This window comes from Carex rostrata, chromosome 11 (assembly GCF_964058835.1).
Source record: "Carex rostrata chromosome 11, lpCarRost1.2, whole genome shotgun sequence".
Taxonomy (NCBI): Eukaryota; Viridiplantae; Streptophyta; class Magnoliopsida; order Poales; family Cyperaceae; genus Carex; species Carex rostrata.
This window is the reverse complement of record NC_135928.1, coordinates 2,644,416-2,666,524: the sequence shown is the minus strand read 5'-3', so window position 1 is coordinate 2,666,524 and position 22,109 is coordinate 2,644,416. Positions and strand designations below refer to the sequence as shown.

Below are 22,109 nucleotides of genomic sequence, written 5' to 3'. Positions count from 1 at the left end.
CAAAACCTGTGGTTTGCTACCACTGATTCATTTTCTGGGTCTAAAACCCTTGCAAACCATGCACTCTCTTGACTCTTACCGTCAATGCTTATTGCCCCTGTGCCCATTTCTGTGTGTTTTTGTGTGTGGCGAGTTATTTTTCCTGATGCCAGTTTTTACTAAATTAAGTTGGAAAAATTATATTTAAAATTAAGGAGGGATTGATTTTTTTTTTTTTTACTAAAGAATATTTGTAACTTAATCAATTGGTATGGCTCTATTGTTTAATTGAAAATTTAATTGTGACGATTAATCTTTTTATAATAAGGATTATATTGAACTCGTCATACAGCACCTTCCACAAATCACTAGAAATTAGCGTGATTTGCACGTTTTGAACGCTCCCTGTTTTTCCTCTAACCATGCTTCCTTGTTAAACTTTAATACCAAGCACCATATATAAACTCCAACCCCCATAATTAGAAGAAGAAAAATAAACCATCACCAAGAATAATAAATAGAATGAATTAATCAAGCATATGTCAATCGATTTCCAGTCACAGTAAGGCGAATTATGTGCAACGGGTGGCATTGCATCACCGAGTCGGCATTCAATATGGTGATGAAGAAAAACGCTGACATGAAACAACCTCCAAATGATATAAACAAGGAGAGATCTATTACAGACTCAGAACACAGGAGCCCTTTGCTGAATCAGACGGCAGTTGCACCAAAATTGCAGGAGTTACATGAGAAAGTGACGATGCAGAGATCAGAAGAGGTGGCGAGGAAGACGGATATGGAGACCGAGCGCATGGAGAAGTTGTTGATGCTTGTTGTGTGGGGGCCTAGTTAATCTTTTTTTTATTGAAGGGCCCCGGTACATCTCAACATATTTTAGATGTTATTCTCGAGAATTGAACATGCGAAATCTCCGAACAGAGACGGAACTCATACCTGCAGTTATGTGGACCTAGTTAATTAATTGTTGTATTTCTCAGTTATTCTAAAATTATTATATGTGAAAGAAATTAGTTTGGTTAAGGTTTTGAAAATCTGATTCTATTATGTTCCGTGATATTGATTTATTTTATTTATTTTTATTAATAAAATGGTTCCAGGGGCAATTATGTAAATCCTTCTAATTACCTTTCTCAACATAAACATTACCATTTCTTCTGTAAGAGATTCTTTTCTTAAGAAAGAGAGATCATACTTCTCTCTCTTTTGAAGATCAGGTCTACTATAAATACATCAAAGGTAAAATTTTGACACGTGTTAGATGCGTCCGATGGATCCACGCACGAATCTCATAGAAACCAATGGATTGGATCTTTAATGATTTTTTTTTTCTTCTGTGCGAGAGGATTCGAAGTCACCGGAGATCTCATGGCCTGATGCTGAATTAGTTCTTTTTTTTTTAAGGTCTGAATTACTTTGTGGTTTTGAAAGTCTGAAGTTCTTGCATGAGTGAATTGAACTAGATATTTTAGGGATACGTAACGACTTGAAAGTCTCTCTTTACCAAGAGAAAACTACACCTTTTTTTTTTCCTTTGATTTGTTTACTTCGGTTATATTAATTGGGCCACTGCTTAATTTTCTGTTGTTTCAGTTAATTATATCATGATTTAAACCGGTACAGGACTGTCAAAAAATAGGTATGAGGGATAGCTTCTCTTATTCCTCTCTCCCGCAGATCTTATTTTGTTGGTTGGCGCGTGCCACTTTTGAATATTAGAGGTTTTTGTTATAATATTACATTTTCCTTAGAAGGTGAGCAGGATCATATGAAATCTATAAATATTTGAGAATTTAATAATAATCAGAATACTCTTCAAGAATACCTGAAATTAGGTATTTGACTTTACTTGAAGTGTAATGCATAAAGGCGTTGTATTTTAATTGAGCAAATTTAGCAAAGAAAGTTTATTTTAATAATTCAAGGTTTCAATTGCATCCATAGTTTGTCTCTATAATGCTGTTGGTGACTAATTCGTAATGAATATTTTGTGCTCTGTAATTTTGTAAGGATAGATTTCTTTCATGTGCTCTTTTCGGAATAGCTAATTGGGTACATGTTATTACATTGTAAATGGAATTTAGTGGATAAATGATACTTACTGTGTATTATAAATTCAGAGAAAGAAAGTTCGAATGAAATATATGGAAGCGCAAACTAGGAAAAATAATAATATCATTCTCAGGAATAATTTAACCAAACACATTAATTTTGCACCAGGAACTTCAATAGTAGCTTCAAATTAAATTCCAGAGCACCAAAATTTTCATTAGCATCTCAAAAGTGCAAAACATGACTTATTAACACCGTCCAGTCCACACATAATAACAGTGCAAAATGGCACTTTATATACATGCTTTGGCATTTCCAACAAGTAATCCAAACTAGTAACTAATCTCTCTCTAGTTAGAAAATTTACTAGTCCCACCAAAATACTTCACTCTTTCCTCTCTTCTTCTTCTTTTTTTTTTTTTTTTTTTTTCGCAGGTTCATAGAGGACATATCAAACTCACAACATATTTTGAAATCATTTACAGATGAAATATGTACCAGCACTTCAGACCTGGCCATTCGACGAATGTTAACTTAGACAGGAAAAGTTTCTATTTCATGAGCGAGTTCCGCTGTCAACCTATCCGCTCTCTCATCTTGACCCCCGGCAAAATTGTAGACGCGAAAAGCAAATTGAAACGCTCTCCACAGCAACTTTGAAGTGCTGTTTCCTTGTTGATTTTTTCCTCCAGCTGTTGGTGTCACTGGTAGTTCCTTTGCCTCTTTGCTTTCCTGCACCAACACAATTAACATGTTTTACCAAAACTAAATCGCATTCATGCATCAAACATGCAGGGTTAACTTGAGGCAGTATGAGCTAGTGGCTCATATTAATTTGAGCAGATGACAGAAATGGCATCGATGCAAAAACATAAAGTTCAGGGGCTATATTAAAAATTTGCTTTGTATCCAAATAACTGAATAACAGTGGCAGAGTAAAATTATTTTTCTCTCTTGCTTTGACCATATATACCAGAAAAGAACCAAAGAAATAGACAAGAAAACAAAGGAGAAAAAGAAGGAAGAGAAAAGAGGAGAGATAGCTTGCTGCAGTTGGTACAATTTCTAAAATTTTGATAAAGCTCAAGAAGTACATTTTGCTTGTTGCCCAGTATAATCGAGTTCAGCTCAGCAGAATTTTCTCAAATCTCTTGCAATTTGGCGCTCACTCTATGGTTAGATCCTTATTTTATCTCTGTTTTGTGTCAATCCTCCGAGTCTCGTGAGAATTGTTCAAGTTGTTGGTATTTCTGAGGTGTGTTTGTCAACTCTAATTGGTATTAGTAAAAGTTGTTTCTGATGCCAGAATCTGGGGAAATAGTAGGATAAAATCTTGTGGTGATTTGGTGTTTGTTGTGATTGCATTTAACTCTGCTGTCTCCTAGAATTGGTGCTGATTCTGAGGACGTATTAGACTGGTATGGGTTTGGTTTGCTGGTTGCACATAGTGTATTCGACGAAATGACTGGTACTGATAATTGTTACAATTACGTCCACAAAGTATTCGCTTTCCACTTAGAGCCTTGCGGCAACTTTGGCTTCTAAATCTGAACTGGTGTGGGTCTGGTTTGATTTAATTTGTTTAACTAGGACATAACAAAACAGTATGACATATGCAGCAAATATGTATCTACTAAATACCTTTAGAGCGAGTTCAATGCAGTTCGAGGACAAATCAACTGTGGCTTCTTTTATTTTGAGCAGAATACTGAAGTCAAAGTCAATTTTGTGGCCTTTGAATCTCTTGCTTTCATCATCTTTTGTACGGTCTATAACATCCACTTCCTCTTTAATCTATATTAAGCACCAAAGTTTAATTATTCTTTCAGACTACAAAAGAGTTACCGATAGTTTTGCTAGGGGAAAAAAGGACTTGAATTAATGTGCCTACCTTATTAAAGGAGGCCTCAATTTTGTCAAGTTGTTGCAAAATTGGAATCGTCAATTTCCAGCCCTTAAGTGTAGCTGCCATGCCTTCTAACTTGGAATAAAGTGCTGCTGCCATTCTCAAACTTTCTAATTTTTTTGACGGAAATTCTTCAAATCTGGCCAACACCTGTAATAGATGGTAGCGTTCTCTCAGTAAGCACCTGATATCTGCAAAAGCTTGATAATCTGGATTCTGGACTTACGTCTCAAGAACTAAAAAAAAATCTTAAATTATTGAACATAGGTAAGTTTCATGTAGCTTTTATATATGTGTGTGCCTGCGTTTGCCTCTGTGTGTGTGAAGTGGAGAAGGATCAAAAGTCCTACTTCAACATAAGAAAAATAAAGAACCTGTGATTCATCTGTCAAGCACTCAAGGCACTTTTCAACATGCTTGTGGAACTTCATCAGCTCGGCCATGTCCTTTGTTTGGAATGAACTTATTTCACCTTTCAACTGCAGTATTGGTTTGGCATATTTCTCTACATCCTCTTCGATCTGTTGAAAGTATGATGATCTGTAATGCAATTCCAAGGAATTAAGAATAGCTAATGATGAAAGTAGTTGGTGTCTCACTGACCATCACGGTAAAAACACAAAAATGAACAAATGATCAATTAAAGAAGTAAAAGTACAGACCTCTTGGTCATCTCAGCCAATGCATCAGCCATTCCTTGACCCTTGTTACCACTTGATGTAGCCTGACTCTTCTTGCCTAGAGAAGTTTTATTTTTTAAACTTGACCCCTCGACCTTTACTTTGAGAAGTCTGTACAAATTGCCCATCTGGCTGGATCTTTTCAGTTTTGTATTCTTTGCTCGTAGCACTCTAGCTGCATTCCCTGGTGGCGGTGGTGGAGGTGCTCCACCACCTGGTGGTGGTGGGGGTGGAGGTGCAAGCCCCTTGGGACCTCCACCGGGTGGCGGCGGCGGTGGAGGTACATGCCCCTTTTGAGCACCACCTGGCAGTGGAGGAGGCGGTGGAGGTGCATGCCCCTTTTGAGCTCCACCTGGCAGTGGCGGAGGTGGTGGAGGTGTAAGCCCATTCTGAGCCCCAACTGGTGGTGGAGGTGCTCCAATTAGTGGCAGTGGTGGAGATTGGGATGCTCCACTTTGTGGCAGTGGTAGTGCCGGTGGTGGGGGGACATCATTTGGACAGGATGAACCCCTTAATGGGGGTGGGGGTGGGTTTCCTTGTAGCAAAGATGCTCTACCCGATAGCAGGGGCGGTGGAGGCAGCACTGGTGCAGATGATGCTGGAGGTCTTGTTTCTGCTTCTGAAACTTTTAGTGGTGACGGTGACAGTGGAGGGGTATCTGTAAAATCCATAAGCTGTAATGGTGATGAAGGTGGTGTACATGGTGAAGGTGGCAGTAGAACGGTACTTGGAGACATTAACTGCGGCAGTGTTGTTTTAATTTTTAATGATGCTCGTGGTGGAAGAGGGGGCAGGGGAGGCCGTGATGGAGCAGATGTATTTTCCGGATTTCTTGATTTGAAGGATTGAATCTGATCAGCTAGAGGCTGATTTGAGTCTAAGTGTGTAGGTGGTGCAAGTTCACAAATCATTGGTGTTCTGATGACCATAGAAGGTGAAGATGAGGTATGATCAGTGATAGAGACTTCAAGAGGATTTGTTTCATCAATTTCAGCAAATTTGGTTCTATTATCCAATATCTTTGCATAAGGGACATGTCTGGCCATCTCCAGCCTCCCGGCAGATGATCTAAAATATTCATGTGGGCTTGCTAGGTACATCGGTGATGATGGAGGTGTTGGGGTTGGATTAACAGTTAGAAATACACGTAATACCGGTGATGAAACAGGTGTTCCATGAACCTCCCTTTCGTTTGCACTCGGTATTACAACGAATAAATTCGGATGCTTTGTAGAGGCAGGAGTGATGTTTTCCTCAAGGGATATATGTTGATTTTTGTCATCCTCTTCCATTCTGCTGGTATAGCTCAGTAGACCAGGATCTGTAGTTGAGATTTCATCTAAGATATCGTCCTCAACATCGTCTTTAGACTTTTGTGAAGAACTGAAGTTAGAATTTGGTGGAAGAGGAAAGAGAAGAGAAGGTGCCACCACTGCTAGAGATTGATGTCTTTGACGAGTAAGAACAGGTGGCAAATTTTTATTTGGGAAGTCCGTCAGAATTGATCTTGCTTTGAGAGTCTCAGGCGGTACAGACTGAGACTCCGTCCCTGCACTTTCATGATTTAGTTTCCTCTTCTTTCCTACCCGACTAGAGCTCTCATCTATTGACCTCTCGGCAGACTCAAACATTTCTCCTATTCTTGGACTAGAAGCAGACTTGAGCATCTCATATATGCGCTCGCCTAAAAATTATTATCTCATTAAATTATAGAAATGATCAACTCAATGATGGATAGAGTACAAAGGAGATGATGATAACATACCAATTTGCTCAACATTGGAAGTATCCAAAGATACATCCTCATCGGGTTGTAGTTTGCCGATATGGTGGTTTGTTCTCTTCCTTGAATCTTTAACAAACTTCAATAGCTTGTAGAGATGGAGAAGAGCCTATATTCAAGGTTGATTGAATGGATCATTTATATACACAAGTAATGGAGATGTATTACATAGTAATACACTAAAAGAAGCAGACCAATGTATTTATTTGATATTTCTAGAAGCACCAAATATGATTGCTTGCAACATAGTGACTGCACATTATTTGACTCAAACCAAACAGGAAAAATCACAAGCAGGAATTTCGTTCAAACAAGCAGAGATTTATGTGCAATAGTATGATCAACAACAATTTTAATGGATAGTTATTTACCAGGGATTTTTTTCAAGAAAACATTAAACAAAACAAGTTTACTCAAGATTTAAAAAAAAAAAAGTTAATAAGCAGGGAACATAAAAGTAGCAAAAATAACCTGTCTAGTTGACACACCAACGCCTGAAACTTGGATGGATGACAAGCATTTCGGGTACCTAGTCTTTAGGACTTCCCATGTATCATATAGCACCTATATATAAAAATATGAAGCTCTAAATGTTAAATTAATTTTACAAGGATAGATATGCAATTTATTTACCCTTACCCTCCATTTTGAAAGACCTAATTAAGCATGTCGAGACTATGAAACTAGATATAATTATATTACTTCCTCCTTAAAACAACTTAACATGAAAAAGAGTACATTATCCACTTCAATGGAGGAAAAATCTTAGATTGAGTAATAATTAAAGAGAACAATATAAAATGTCGAAGGAAGATGTTTAAAATTCGGTGTAAAAATCATAATATGATATAAATTTTTTCTTAAGGAAGCTGAAACACTGACTAATATTATGAAATAGACATCTTAAATCAGAACCTCATCTAGGGAGGACACAGATGCATTTCCGCTGGTAGTATTGCCGAGCAACTGCCTGAAAGAAATGATAGCATCTTTGAGCTCCTTTTCAAAAGGAGACTCAGAAACTTTGCCTCCACTATTGGAATAGTTGGCAATTTCGTGCAATGCTGAGAAACCATGATAGCTAGTGGATCTCTGCATTTTTAAAAAAAAAGTTGAACATCACTTCCTTCCCCAAGTGCACAATCTAATTTTCTATCAACTATTGAACTGGTCAATGTGGATGCCTAGATTCAAGTAAGATGCCATAATTCATCGTTTATAGTGTACTTGCTGTACAGCAGTTACCAGTTGATAATAATGAGGGTTTTGATCTGTTTTAGTTGATTCTGTAACTTCTGTTATGGTAATATTGTTCTTGATTAGGCTGGTAACTAAGTTTGGACTCAATTAACTGTTAAGGCCTAATGCAATTTGTACCCAGCAAAGAAGGAAAACTTGATATGATGTGCATGTACACTATCCATTACAAAGCTATTTTACCCACCAATTAACCGAGAGAGAGAGAGAGAGAGTGTGTACAGGGAATTACAGCATCCTACATAAGAGTTTAATCTACAAACTACATACTAAAAGTTCCAGAAGAACTGTGGTACAAAATATTAATCATAAGCAAAACATTTTAAATTTACTGACAACCATATAACAAATAAAGCTCTGATGGCATAAAGGCACATGCAATGCACTTTTTACTAAATAAAACTCCAAACATACTTATTTTAACTCTTTTTATCTGTTTAATGAAAATTACAGTGGACATTTTTCTTGCTATTTCAAAATAGAAAAGAAAGAAAAAAGAAAAAATGAATTCCCAATGGAAGCATATCAAATACCTGGAAAGATATTTGATGGTCAGATGGAGTGGGAAATCGGCTAGATAAGTTACGGTGCAGGATGCCGGGCTGCATGCTCCTTTGCTGCGCTCTTCTGTGTACACTTTATTTATCTCTCTAGTGCACCAGGTTGATCCAAATTAAATCAGACCAGCTGCACATGTAGAAAAGCTATTTTTGTGTATTGATTTCACTTATTTCTCTTTCATTACCTGATGGGTGTTAAAAGGAACAGAAAAGTTGTGATTTGTGATCATTGATTGGTGTAGCAATTGGATGATGAAAGTATAATGGATGAGATGGTAGAAAACTATAATGGTGTACAAGAAATTGGGTGAATAATATGCATTTATCTTATAATTAATTAAGATGGTATAATTAGATTAAAAGAATAAGAAGAATTCACCTTGAGCGGCATCAAGCCACCATGACAGCGGCTACCCTTTTCCCCTCAATGTACACAGCTCACAAGCTACCGTATCACCCCACACAAAGAGACAGAGAAAGGAGAGAGAGGGAAATAAAAATGGAAACCTACTGGAAAACTGTGGGCTTAATTGTGTGGTGGGGAACCGATATTGCATGAACCACGCAAGAGCGTGTTAGTTTTATCTTTGCAAACTGAATCCTAAATTTGCATGAACCAACTTTTACCCCTTTTATGTTTGGCGCATGTCTCAATTATTTTGAATTTAGGCCAACAAAATGCATACGGGCGATAACCTCAAAAAGAAAAAAAAAAAAAAAAAAAAAAAACAGCCTACAAGATTAAAAATGAATCTAGTTTTCTTTTGCTCTGCTTTTAATTTTTTATGTTATCAAATGTGACCGGGCGGAATTAGAATATTTAAATTGGGGACTGAAATCTATATATTTATATTATTTATATATTAGTATGTGGCAACTAGAATTTGAACTCAAATTTTCACAATTACAAAGTGAATTTTTTTTTTTTTTACAAAACAAAGTGAAATTTTAACCACTAAGTTACAAGTACGAATTTAATATTTTTATGAGAAATTGAAACAAATAATTAAAAAAAAATTTAAAAATAAATAAATTATGGAGGTGGTTTGGTTAAGCATTCATGACTTAGCTGTAGATATGCCGAGACTATTGTTTTAGATAAAGACAATTTTTTTTAGATAAAGATGTGGATGGTGATATATTGACCCTAAATGTGAGAGACTTTTGCTCATGTGATTTATTTATATGGGTGATGAATTATGTTTTGCACAAAGTGTTATGTATGCATTAGAAAAAAAAAAATGAAATAACCAACCTCTAACAATACCAATGGCTAGTGAAGTGTGAACCAACAAATAATAATGTTTAAGGTTGGTATTGGAGGGTGAGATGATATTAATTTATTGTTGGATGAGCCCAAGACAAAACACATTTTGTATAATAATTAGCAGATTCTCTTTTTATTGATAAATAATTAATAACAGATCTAATTACTCTCTTCAAATAAGCAATGCAAGATCGACTCCTTAAATGGGTTGTGAACATGAATAACCATAATGCATGTCATATAAATATTAATATGACTAAGCATATATGCTCCTTATAGCCCAATGATTTCATTCGTCAGGCTATTTGCTCGTGATTAATCTATTAATGAGAACATGCTCGTAAGTGCCGTATTATTTGTGTCAAATATAAACCATCTATAAAACTAATTTTTGTATACAATTTTTACTCCATACAAATTAGGTTGGTATCAATTGGATTGATGATACATATGTAGTTAGCACTTAGTACACCAAAAAGACGGAAACACGTCTATTTCATCATATCAATCATAATTCAGAAGTCGAAACCTGATTGTCAATTAAGAAATTGAAGCCCAAAAGCAAAAGCAAAAACAAAGCGTCCCAGCATATGATCAAGAAGAAAAAGTATCAGGAGATCAGATACTTTCTATATAAAATATAAAATATACTGTTAAATACATTAAAACTTGTAAATTTATTTAAAATAAATTGGGTAGACTGGGCATTTAACTTAAGATAACCATATAGGCCCTTGTATAAAAATGCAACTTCACCAAAATAGAAGTGCAATGTAACACTAATTAATATGGAAGTCGAAACTACAAGGTTCTCATAGGTTGGAGGAGTCCCAGCTGGCATCAACTGCTTCAATAATCCTTCGATGAAGCAGCGCGCCTGAGCAAGCAATAATCCCCCGATCCAAGCCTTCCAAGTATATGCCTTTAGAGAAGTCCAGTGGAGAACCCCTCGCATCAGTGACTACCCCACCAGCTTCTTCTATTATGACAACACCGGCAGCATGGTCCCATACCTTTTCCTTGTAACCTGCTCGTGCAAATTTCATGAATATCTCCGCATGACCCCTTGCCACTGCCGCGTATTTCACCATGCTATACACCCGCAAGGGCTGTTTCCTGCAATTTCCACACCACTGAGCAATTAAGTTTACATAATACTGACAAGGGGTAATTACATAAATAAACCATTATTTTCTATTTCCTGTTTTACATCATAGTTTTCAGTCAGAAAATGAACAACAATCCTAAATCAGTGCTTCTGTTGAACGAGTCATTTTTCTAGTACAAGATATTCCACAAAATAAATGTAGGGATTTCTGTCCATTTCTTGGATAAAATATCAAAACATAGAACTTCTATCTACCCCCAGAGAGATAGAGATAATACTGAACTAGTCCTTGTTTTTTATGGCCACAGAAGATCCACAAGACTGATACATTATTATCAACTATGGTTATCTAATAGTTCAGATACATTTGAAATAGCTGGAGTGCGATCCAAATAAAATTTTCGGGTCAAACCTATGGCACCAACCGACAGCTTTCTAGTTTTCCTAATTGTCGAGGGACCAAACCAAGAAAGAGATCATGGACAATCAGGACCATTTGTTAAATTTACTGAAAAAAAACAAAACAAGTAGGGTTTTGAAATAGATATATATATTTACCTGACACCTACAGTGTCCACTAATCCTGCAGTGAACGAATGGCTCGAATTGGCCTTCTCAACAGGTTCGCAAAACGTGGCACTAGCAGGATCACTGACTGATGAGACCTGGATAACCCTAGCAGATTTTTCCAGATCAAATACCTGAGAGGGATCAAGCAACGGTTGCATCCAAGCTTGACCACCTCCTTTTCTAGCATACAACACACAACCCTTGTGCCATGCACCAAACGCAGGGGGAGATAGCTTAGACATAAACCGGTAGTAACGCTGGTGGTAATTGAGCCATTCTTTCTTCATTGGATAATTAGGGCATCCGAGCACACCTAGCACGACTTCTCCATCTTCTATCAAAGCCAGAGCTATTGCATACTGGTCCCCACGAACAAAACCTAGAGTCCCATCGACTGGATCGAGCACCCAAAATCGACCCTTGGGACCCCCTTGGGAGTTGCATCTTCCTATTAGTTCAACAATTTCATGCCTTTGCAATTCATTCTTTGGGCATCTTAATCCGTATCTTGGAGCTTCTCTTAGGCATTCGTTAACTGAACTCACAACTGAGTCAAGCAGGGGAGTTGACTCTCCAGCACAAAATGCACTTTCATCTTCTTCAGCAATTATTGAAGTGTGTTCTTCACCAAAGCACTGTGAAAGGACCCAACTCACTGTTGCTTGAACAGCCCAATCTAAGAAAAAAACACAAAAAAATATTTCATTTTTTTTTTTAAGAAAAAGCAATTGGAGGTTTGAGTTTTTACTATCTCTTTAGTCTTTACGAAGAATGTTTGAGTTCCTTAGCATTCAAATTCTACCACAGGTTGTTTGAAGGACCTACTCAGAAGCTCTCGTTCTTGCAATAATTCTTACTGTCATAATCATTTTCACCTAACCTCCACCGAACAGAAAACAAACTTTCTATACTTTTGCAATCATAAATACCTGGTATACAAAAATCAGTTAAAGGTTGACAAGCTCTTGAATTCCAAATTTCCGCTTACCATCCTTTCAATTTTAGTCATGAGTACAACAAATATTACAAAATCTAATATTTTATTATAACGAATTACAGATATCCGTATTCCCTGGTTGGATCAAAATTGCTTTACGAATATCCCAAACACAAATGTTCTCTTGGGCTCCTGGGAAGTGGCACTAATCCATCTTCATATAGAAAAATTGAACCCCCTCCTACTCCTAGCCAAAACAACACACCCCCCCCCCCCCCCCACCCCCCCGCGGCCCGGTTTATCTTGTCTGATCACATTGACATACCCTTTCTTGAAACCAAACTAGTCCTCATTTCGAGCACTTTCATTCCTAAATTTTATGAAATCACAACACTAACGTAAATAACCATTAAACCATTATCTGCCACCTAATTAGGCCAACTAGACTCAAGACCGTCCCTTATCCCACCACCACCAAAAGAACCCAATGGAACCGAAAATACGGATATAGAAAAGAGAGTCAATTTTTTAAACCTGCAACAGTGACCGGAGATCGATCATCCTTTGAGGTTTTGAGGCTGCTGTTTTGGCCAGCCGGAAGGAGGAGAGCCTCCTGCACTCTCTGGCACAAGGTACAAGCTAACTGCACCGCCTTCACTGCCACAGCCAGTTCCCTTTCCCTCTTGCCATCTCTCTCTCTACATGCCGATTGCTCTGCCCAGACCAGCCGGTTCTCGGCCGTGGCAGAGGCACACACGCGCCGCAATCTCACAGGAATTGGAACTTGAATTGGAATTGTGAAGATAACAGTATTCACAGTAAAAGAGAGCATTAGTACAATCAATTAGCAGCGAAACAGCCTCCGCTCAAATTCAATCCTCGTGTGAGGTGTCAGCGGCGGGAGAATTCATGGAGTTTACCTCATCCGCAAGATTCTACAAGGGTTTGAACGATTTTAGTCGGCGCTCGCCAACATTCATAGTGCTCCAACAAAAAGGAAACACACTAGAAAGAGAGAGAAGCAGGGATGGCGGCATTCATTTGGTAATAGTAATCAATTTTGCTTTTAGGGTTAAATGTATCGAACAAATTCTATTGGATTAGTGGGAATGAAACAACAGTCAAAAGAGGGAGACTAATGGCGTCACCTTTTCGTTCCCTATTTTTACCGGTCAAAAGATCTCTACTTTTGCTATTTTTATCAGTATGACATGAGTGTATGACAGTCAAAGCGCCACCTCCTCGGAGCGTATCTTCTTCTCCAAGTGGAAGTAAAGCATCACTTTTTATTTTTAGAAATATATTATATATTTTTGTCAATATGGAAAAAAATAGAAGGGCTTTTTTGGATGGAACCGAAGAGTAGAACTAGGGTGTTGAGTTCACCAAATCCGCGGAGAATTCAAGTCTAAAACTCATCGAAAATGTTTTAAACGGCGAATTTGAACTGTTAAAATCTGCTTACTTTATGAGTGATGTGTTTATATGTAAAAAAAATTAAGTTTGAATTTAATTTTGTATAGAATCAAGTGGTCAAAAAACGGTCAAAAAATGAATGCATTAAAATTAATTTATTAACTTTCTAATTTTGACCACTTTATTTTATGATAAATTAATTCAAATATTTAAAATTTTTACATGTAGATATATTACTTATAAGATAGATGGATTTCAACAGTTCAAATTCGTAATTTAAAGCCGCTTTGATAAATTTTATACTTAAGTTCACCAAAAGACTTGATAAACTTAAGAACACCCTAGTTTTACTCTGAAATCAAATCTCCTGCTGTGGGCCGGAAATGCAATATGGTTCTTCCGTCCACACATTCATAATTTAGACGGATATGATTGAAGTGTGAATAGCATTTGAGTTTAAAGGAGACAATAATTATACTTCTTCTTTCTTTCTTTTTTTTAGATCAAAGGCAGAGGCTGCCGACAACAATTATACTTCAATTATGACTATTCAAATTATGAACAAATGGAAGGATAGACTATGTTGGCAGGAATTTTATTTTTTTATTCTTTTTTTGATGAACCAGAAGGAAGTCCATATTGACAAATTAAAAGTTCGGATTCAGTTCGGCGAGTTCAAAAATTCATGATTCAGGTATAATTCGGGAATGATTTGGTTTTACAATAAAGCAAAAAAATAAAAATAAAACCCAAAAAAATATATATATACTTATTTTAATGTTTCAAAATCTCACGTATAAATTAAAATTTTGATTTAAAGTGGATGATACGGATTCTCACTTGGTGGGCTCTCCTTATGCTTTTCAAAATTCTGCCACATCCTCACCCACGTGATGGGTCACACAAATTTCATCTGCACGAAGCCACGAAGGCACGAACTACGGAGCACGGGAGTTCAGATAACGCGATAAAGAGCGACGCACTTTACGAATAAAACGCGATATATTTGTAAAAAACGTATTATATCCGTTTTATTCGTGAATAAATCGGTAAAAATTCGGTCAAGCGTTTTATATGCTGTTCGATTCGGTAACCTTCCAAAAACGTTTTATTCGTAAATAAAACGCGAATCATGTTACTATGGAAAGAACCGAATTTACAATTCAGTTGTATCAATGGAGGTCTTCAAGTTTGACCACAGAAAATCTGAAAATTTGCATATATGTAGATCTTTTCGTGTGGCACTAAAGAGACTAGGTGCGTTTGGATGAGACAAAGAATAGTGCTAATTCGGGTTAGCTACTATTTTGAACTACTATTTTACGTTTGAATGTATTTGAGTTAGCAAAAATTGACTATTCTTTGTTTGTCTTTTGTGAATTAGCATATTATTTTACTAACTTAACTAAAAATTAAATTAGCTCACTATCTTAAATTTAGTTAGCTCACTATTCTCACTAACCTAAGTCTTCATTCAAAAACAACCTAAAGCAATAGTTCATTTTCTTCAATTTTAGATTATTTGTGATCAAACTTCCATACCTCTATTAATACATGAAAAAATAATACATCATGTCTACAAAAAGTCATTGGACCGAATCAATAATTTACTTCCATAATATTACTAAAAAACTTAATTGTCTTCTTTCCGACAAAATATTTAATATATTTCTAAAAATTAAAGTTTCAGGAAAATAATGGATGAGAGTGAAGAGAAATATGAGGAGAGTGTCACTGCGACTGCAAATGCAAAAAAAAAACGGGGGGGGGGGGGGGGGGGAGCTGAGCCTGACACCAAAGAAAAATGAGAAGAAGACAAGTTGTAAGCATAAACTTGTGAAGAAATCTGTTAGCTAAAATTATATAACTATAATTGTTTAAACAATAAAAGTAATTTGATTTTAATTATAAATACCATTTAATGCTAACAAGTAGGATATGCTTGTTATTTTGAAATTTAAATAAACTTAATATAAAAAAAAATGAATTTTAGAATGAAAAATGAAGTATTTAAAACTTTAGAAAATTCAAAAGAGTGTACATAAAATTTTGATTATTTTATTTATTACTTTCTGAAAGACGCATCGCATCTCGCTGTCGCAAAAAAGAAGAAATGTAGGTGGTGATAAAATATAGATTCGCTCACAAGTGGGCAAGTGGCGAATAAGAGAGAGAGCTCATTGCTATGAAAATTTGATACTAGAAGCCCATATTAGCAAAATGGCCCGGCCCAAATATGAAGGAAGCGCTATCTGATTCAGTAGATCCCAATTGAAATAAATTCAGAAAAAACTTTTGATAGAAGCGCTATCTGATGTCTTCCTGTTATTAGAATCTGGCAAGAAATAAGTTCTTTACTTTAGGCATTAGACATAATTAAGCTGTGTTCGACATACATACTTAGGTTACGTATTCGAACATCGGAATTTAAGGTGAGATTAAGAAAATTTTGTATATATTTAGGATGTCTTAATTTATATGATCATGCATAATTATTGTATATTCTTATTATATATAGAATATAATGAAGAGTTTATTATCCTGGCATTTTATTTTTCCTTATTTTTGGATACTACAGTTCTCTCTTCTGGAGGTTTGATCCTCAAAAGACTTTTCTTTATTACACCCGAAAATGAAATTTCTATGGCGGTGAAAGAAATTGACCATTGAGGAGGAGCGAGATTGAACCCTTTGGATTGGCAACCTACCGTATAATGTCGATGAGAGTTATCTCTGCCTTTGATTCATTACCTAAATGCTTTCAAATAGATCCCTGGTTTAACTGCAGTAAACATGTAAAGATCATAAAGGACCCACAAACAGACTGTTCCTAAGGTTATGACTTCATGACATTTCAAACACGTGATGACGCAGAGAAAATTGCACCTACAATGGAATAAAGGTCATGCCTGGTACCAAAGGCAGTTTTTTTTTGCTTGAAATGGACATTTCAAAGATCCAAGGGAGCAAAGCCAAAATATGAATATAGCGAAATCAGAACCATGCATGAACACTTCAAACGATCGGAGTCAGAGGTCTGCATGGATGCCTGGAACCAAAGGCCAATTTTTTTGGTTGAAATGGGCATTTGAAAGATCTAAGGGAGCTATATAAGGAAAAATATGAAAGCATAATCAGAACTATGAACACTTCAAACGATTGGAGTCAGAGTCCTACACGAATTCAACTTGCAAACAACAACATGCAAGTACATGAACCTTCTAATTGTTTAAGATCATCAAGAAGATTATCCTACATTCCTCTTGATTTGATCTACGATATTTTGTCACAGTTACCAGCAGAGTCGATCATGAGACTTCCATGATGAGTACACCCCCACTTGAAGAAGCGAATGAATCAGAATGACTCGATCGTTGCATTGAATGGTTCATTCATGTCCATTTTGTCCACAAATTATAGGACAAAACCAACTTGCTCTTTTTGTATATTAGACTTTAAGTTCACTTACGGGTTTGCCGGATGTACTTCTCCATATACATTATCAAACTCATGCAATGGTCTGGTATGCGTCTCTAGTACCAATTTTATAAATGTTGTGAACCAACAATACGAGAAACTGCACAGCTACCCAAAAGTTTCTCCATTTCTAGAGAACAAGATATTCACTTCTCTTTTGGAGATTGGATATGATGATTTCTCAGACACATACAAAATAGTACAAATGCATGGACATAAAACTTACAGTACAAATTATGAGGTTTTTATACTCGGTGGCGATCCGGATGCTTCATGCAATTGGAGGCAGCTTGAACAAATTCCTTACTACATGGCAAAAAGTGAGGCTCCAGTATTCTTGAATGATGCTATTCATTGGCTTCTTGGAAACTATTTTCATGGAGACTTAGAAGCAAAGGTAATTCTCTCCCTCGATGTAAGGACGGACACTACTCGCATGTTACCAATTCCAGATGTTATAGGAAACTGCACACTATTAGGGCCTGTTCGGCTGCACTGTGAAAATCACTGTTCACGTGGGAAAATGAAAATTCACTCAGACTGAATTTTTTTTTTTCCCCATGTGAACAGTAATTTTCAGTTCAAAATTTTTCATTCCCGTACCCATTCCTATTCCCACTGGTGCAACCGAACAGGGCCTAGCTCGGAGGATGCTTATGTATTATACAAGATGGTTATAAAATCAGGAAAGACAATTTGTATATCTTGGAGGACTATGCTAGTTGTAACTGGAAGTTCGAAGCACACAATCAAGAACTTGCATACATGGTTCGAACCTGTTGCGACCCTTGGCAGAAAACTCCCATTTTCCACATATTATTATGACATAAAAGTATAGAACCTTAGAGCATCTACAATGGTAATTGTTTTTGGATTGCTAATTTGATGTATCAATTGCTAATATAATTGCTGGGTTGTATGGCTATTGCTTATTTAGCAATTGTTGAAAAGAATTGACTCAGATCCAAAACATTTTTATTTTATTTTTCCAATAAAACACAAAGAAATAATTTAATTTTTCTTACAATCACAAAAAATACGGCCTAAAAAATGTTGATCTGAATTATATATTGCAGTCTTTCTAATAAATCAAATTATATAGTATTTCATCTATTTTCAAAGAAATATATAAAATATTTATAATATTTCAATACAAAAATAAATAAGTCATAACATTTTCTAATTAAATAAAAGAAACCATAAATCCAAAACACAATTTTTGACAAAAACCTATGAAATAAAAAAATCAAAGTTCTAAATAGCGCGCGATAGCAGAGCTATAGCGATTTCGGACCATAGCTTCATAGCGCGCTATATGGCCATAGCGTTATTTTTTTAGCCATGCTGCTATGACGCAATAAACACTATTAAACCTTTGAAAAAAATAGATGTTATTCGGCTGCTGAATTTCTCATCAACCTAAAAATTCAATGGTCCAAAAAAGAATTCAGCCGCCGAGAAACTCAGCAGTCTGATATTTTTATCATTCTTTAAAAACTATGAGCATTTCTATTAATTTTATTTTAGTGTTAGATATTAAGAAAAATGACGGATATAGAAGTCTGTGGGTCAACTAAAAGGTTGAGCACAAATGGGTTTAGGTAAATTTGCGACAAATTGAAGCAATTTGGAGCATTGAGATTAATTTTGCATTTTTCTCTGCTTCGCTGTTGGGCAGCCAAATGTGCAGGGCGCACTCAGCAATTTAAAATTTATCTATGAATATTCATGAATGATTTCATCTACACACTATAATTTGAGTGGAGATCTGGTACTAAGCTAAACGCACGCGCATATATGTTCGTATTATAGGTTAATATCTTTATTTTTCAAAATTCAAATTATTAATCTGAAACATTTAACATAAATTTTATATTTTTTAAATTTGTACTATATATTTTAGATAGGTAGAAAAATCACTATTTTTTAATAGTCAAGAATTTTTAGATAAAGTAATTTTATATCCATCCAAAAAAAATTAAAATTATCACAATAAGTATATTTTCACATGGAGATCATGTTAAACAATTCAGATTGATTGTTTCAACTTTGAAAGTAGAGATATTGATCTCTAGTATGAACCAATATGCGCTTTGTATACCATAGCCTCTTGTTAGTTTCCTATTAAGTGTTTATTTTTATTTTAAATTATGATCGTGTTAAACTAGTTCGGCGACCAATTTCTTACGATGAATATTCTACTACATTTAAAGATGCAGAACTCGATGCAGATTTTATTATCTGAAATTATCTGTACATACACTGCTCAAAATTAATTTGCATCTCCTGTTGTACTATGTGCAATCAATCGAATATGAAGAAAAATATATTATGTATCCTTAATTATATGCGAAAGGTTAATTATGTCACTCTCATGCTGTTATGATAGACATAATTTGCGAACATATTAAAAAAATTCGGTATTAATGTTTAAGAAAATGAATAATATGTATCGTTTGAATTTTAGAAATAATCCCATAAGAGTACAAAAAAAATCCAACTTGTTTGTTTGATTGTTTTTATCTCTGAATATCTAAGGAAAGTATAATCGATGCATATTTTGATTTTGTCTATTGGGTTCAAATATTTATTTTACTTCCAAGACATTCTGATATAGTTCTTCTTAGTTATTTAGAAGGCATATCCTTTTTTTTCTTTATAAAAGAAATATTTTGTTCCTAAATATTTACATACATCATTACATGTTTTGCCAAAAATTAGTTTAATCACGTTACCCAAAATTAGTTTGTAGAATCTGCGGATTTCAAGTCGGATAATTTTCAAAAAGAGAGTTTTAAACTGTTTACAGAGAGGTCACATATTCAATTCTCGAAAATAACATTTGTAACATATTGAATGTACTAGGACTTTAATAAAGAAAAAAAATAAACTTGTATTGCACGACCACAAAGCAATTGAACGGTCCATAGGTGCCCTGAATATTTGTTTTACAAAATCTGCGGATTTCAAGCCGAATAATTTTCAAGGAGAAGGTTTTAAGACTTGTACTTTACAAGCCCCATCTCTCTACAGAGAGGTCACAGATTCAATTATCGAGAATAGTATTTAAAAGATATTAGATGTATCAAGACTCTTCAATAAAGGAAAAAATAAACTTGTATTGCATGATCACAAAGCAATCGAACGGTCTGTAGGTGCTCTTGTATATCAGAAAAACAGGAGTGAAAGTGTATAGGATGTATACCCTTTGATAGTTCTACTATAAATCAGCTTCTGATTAAAATATTTCATAAAGAATAGAAACAGGAATATGATTAAAATGTCACATTTTCGTGCTCCAATTATGTCTCACATACGTATATCCATCTTGAAATTTCAAACAGTTGATCCGAACTGTACAACATGATCTCCATATTAAAATGTACTTGGAGATCAAATTTTATATTTTTAGAATTTATTTTACTAATTAGATGAAAACTCAGATGCTCAATTTTTTTTTTCAAATAAACATCTGGTATTTGCTGTTAATGATAACTCTGAATTTGAGATGTTTCTGAAATCCTGTCTATCTTAGGTGCGATTGTTAATGATGTCTTTTGATTAGACAGTTCAGAGAAGGTGTGCACCATGGAGTATCAACTCCACTCTTCAATTTGTTGATACTGACATTTAGATTTTTTTTTTATTATTATTATTTGTTTCTTTATATAAAAGATAGAGATGGCTCTCAAGTTCCCTTCATATTTATCTTGCATTTGGTCAGTATAATAGTAGTGATTTGAAGTATTATAAGACGTTTTGATATCAAACGGAAGTGATTTAAGATGGAATAAAATTATGACACTTTTTAAAAAAGTTTTATACGTTTTATCCTCATTCATGCACTTGCTAACATAATACATAAAAATCATTTATTATTTTGCTTCGTCTACTTCACTACTAGCAACACATCGATCGATGCTTTATAATAATTTAATACTTTGTTTTTATTTTGCTTCATTTACTAAACGGAAAGTTATATATGCAAGTTATTATAACTGTTTGAAGTCAATTCTAGTATCATATAAGTTCGAGCTATTTGACCATTCATATAAAATTTGTACATTAAAACATTACATTACATGCATACTTAGAAAAAATATTTCGCGTCATTACTGATATCAGATATGTGGTAGTTTGTAAATCATTATCATTCTTCCCGACTATCAATCTGATTTGAAAATGTTAGATTTGCTCGGAAAAATCTTAAGAAATCAATCATTATTACTTATTTTTCACTTCATATTAGTAAATGTCTCCTGCGTTATAGTGGAGAAAAAAAATGATTAAACTGAAGAGTTGATTTTAAGAGCATATTGTTTTATTTTACCAAACCAATGAAATCTGGCACTGGAGAAGTTTTGTACAAAAAATTACTCCTCGTGGCATGTAACTTGTCGGGATGCTTCGCCAGTGACAGACATGCTACCAAGAACTCAAGAAGGATACCAAATCTTTTACCAGATTGCCACATCTGTGGTTGTGTTAAGAGCAATCTCAAACAGTAATGAACATGATGTCTGCCTGGTTTTAAGGGCCAGTCCCACATACTGTGAGCAGTCTGTTGAGTGTGAAATGAGTACATCTATAGAAGAAAGGTTAGAATTTTAAGGTACTTTTTAAGTAACCTGAAAGAAGAAGCATTGTTTCTAACATTATTAGGCCCTCCAATCACTTTTCAGGTATTCTCAACAACCCAGCAACATTCCTTCAAGAGCAGGTTGCAGCTACTATGTCGTCTACCAGAACAGCATTCTCAAAAAGGGTACAGAGCTCTCGATGCAGTCTCTGACAGTAGATTATATGCAAAGGCATTTGCCCTTGCTGGAGGAGTGGAGGTAATGAATTAAGCAGTGATCTATCTTCTCAGAATTCAAGTTAGTGTTGCAGTCACCAAACACCTACGAGCACAGAAGGGTTCAGCTTTTCTTTTTTCTTTTCTTTTTAAGGGTAGAGAATATATTTATGGCCAACAATGGAAGATCTGAGATCCGTGTACTGGTTTCAAGTAACACTGGTTCGCTGATTTGAAAACAGATTAATAACATGCTTTACAGGCATTGCAAACCAAAAAAATAACTACAAAGAGAAGAACA

The 22,109-nt window shown here is 35.3% G+C and overlaps 2 protein-coding genes across 5 annotated transcripts; both read right to left on the bottom strand.

The window, feature by feature from the left end:
- Window positions 1–1,986: 1,986 nt before the first annotated feature.
- Window positions 1,987–8,812, bottom strand: LOC144562341 (uncharacterized). Of its 4 annotated transcripts, none has more exons than XM_078311552.1 (10): window positions 8,618–8,812; window positions 8,212–8,423; window positions 7,337–7,513; window positions 6,893–6,985; window positions 6,404–6,530; window positions 4,621–6,322; window positions 4,333–4,498; window positions 3,944–4,108; window positions 3,694–3,846; window positions 1,987–2,784 (listed from the first exon to the last, which is right to left on the bottom strand). In XM_078311552.1, exons 2-10 carry the CDS (start codon window positions 8,284–8,286, stop codon window positions 2,587–2,589), a joined length of 2,856 nt encoding a protein of 951 aa, XP_078167678.1. In that variant the 5' UTR covers window positions 8,287–8,423; window positions 8,618–8,812; the 3' UTR covers window positions 1,987–2,586. The 4 variants fall into 4 exon arrangements, with proteins under 4 accessions (XP_078167678.1, XP_078167679.1, XP_078167680.1 ...); XM_078311553.1 differs by having other exon boundaries at window positions 8,212–8,382; XM_078311554.1 differs by having other exon boundaries at window positions 8,212–8,328.
- Window positions 8,813–10,115: 1,303 nt separating this feature from the next.
- On the bottom strand, window positions 10,116–13,265 carry HL (HAL2-like protein). The gene is made up of 3 exons (XM_078311550.1): window positions 12,655–13,265; window positions 11,172–11,859; window positions 10,116–10,621 (listed from the first exon to the last, which is right to left on the bottom strand). The coding sequence occupies exons 1-3, from the start codon at window positions 12,950–12,952 to the stop codon at window positions 10,318–10,320; spliced, it is 1,290 nt and encodes a 429-aa protein (XP_078167676.1). The 5' UTR covers window positions 12,953–13,265; the 3' UTR covers window positions 10,116–10,317.
- Between the last annotated feature and the right edge of the window lie 8,844 nt (window positions 13,266–22,109).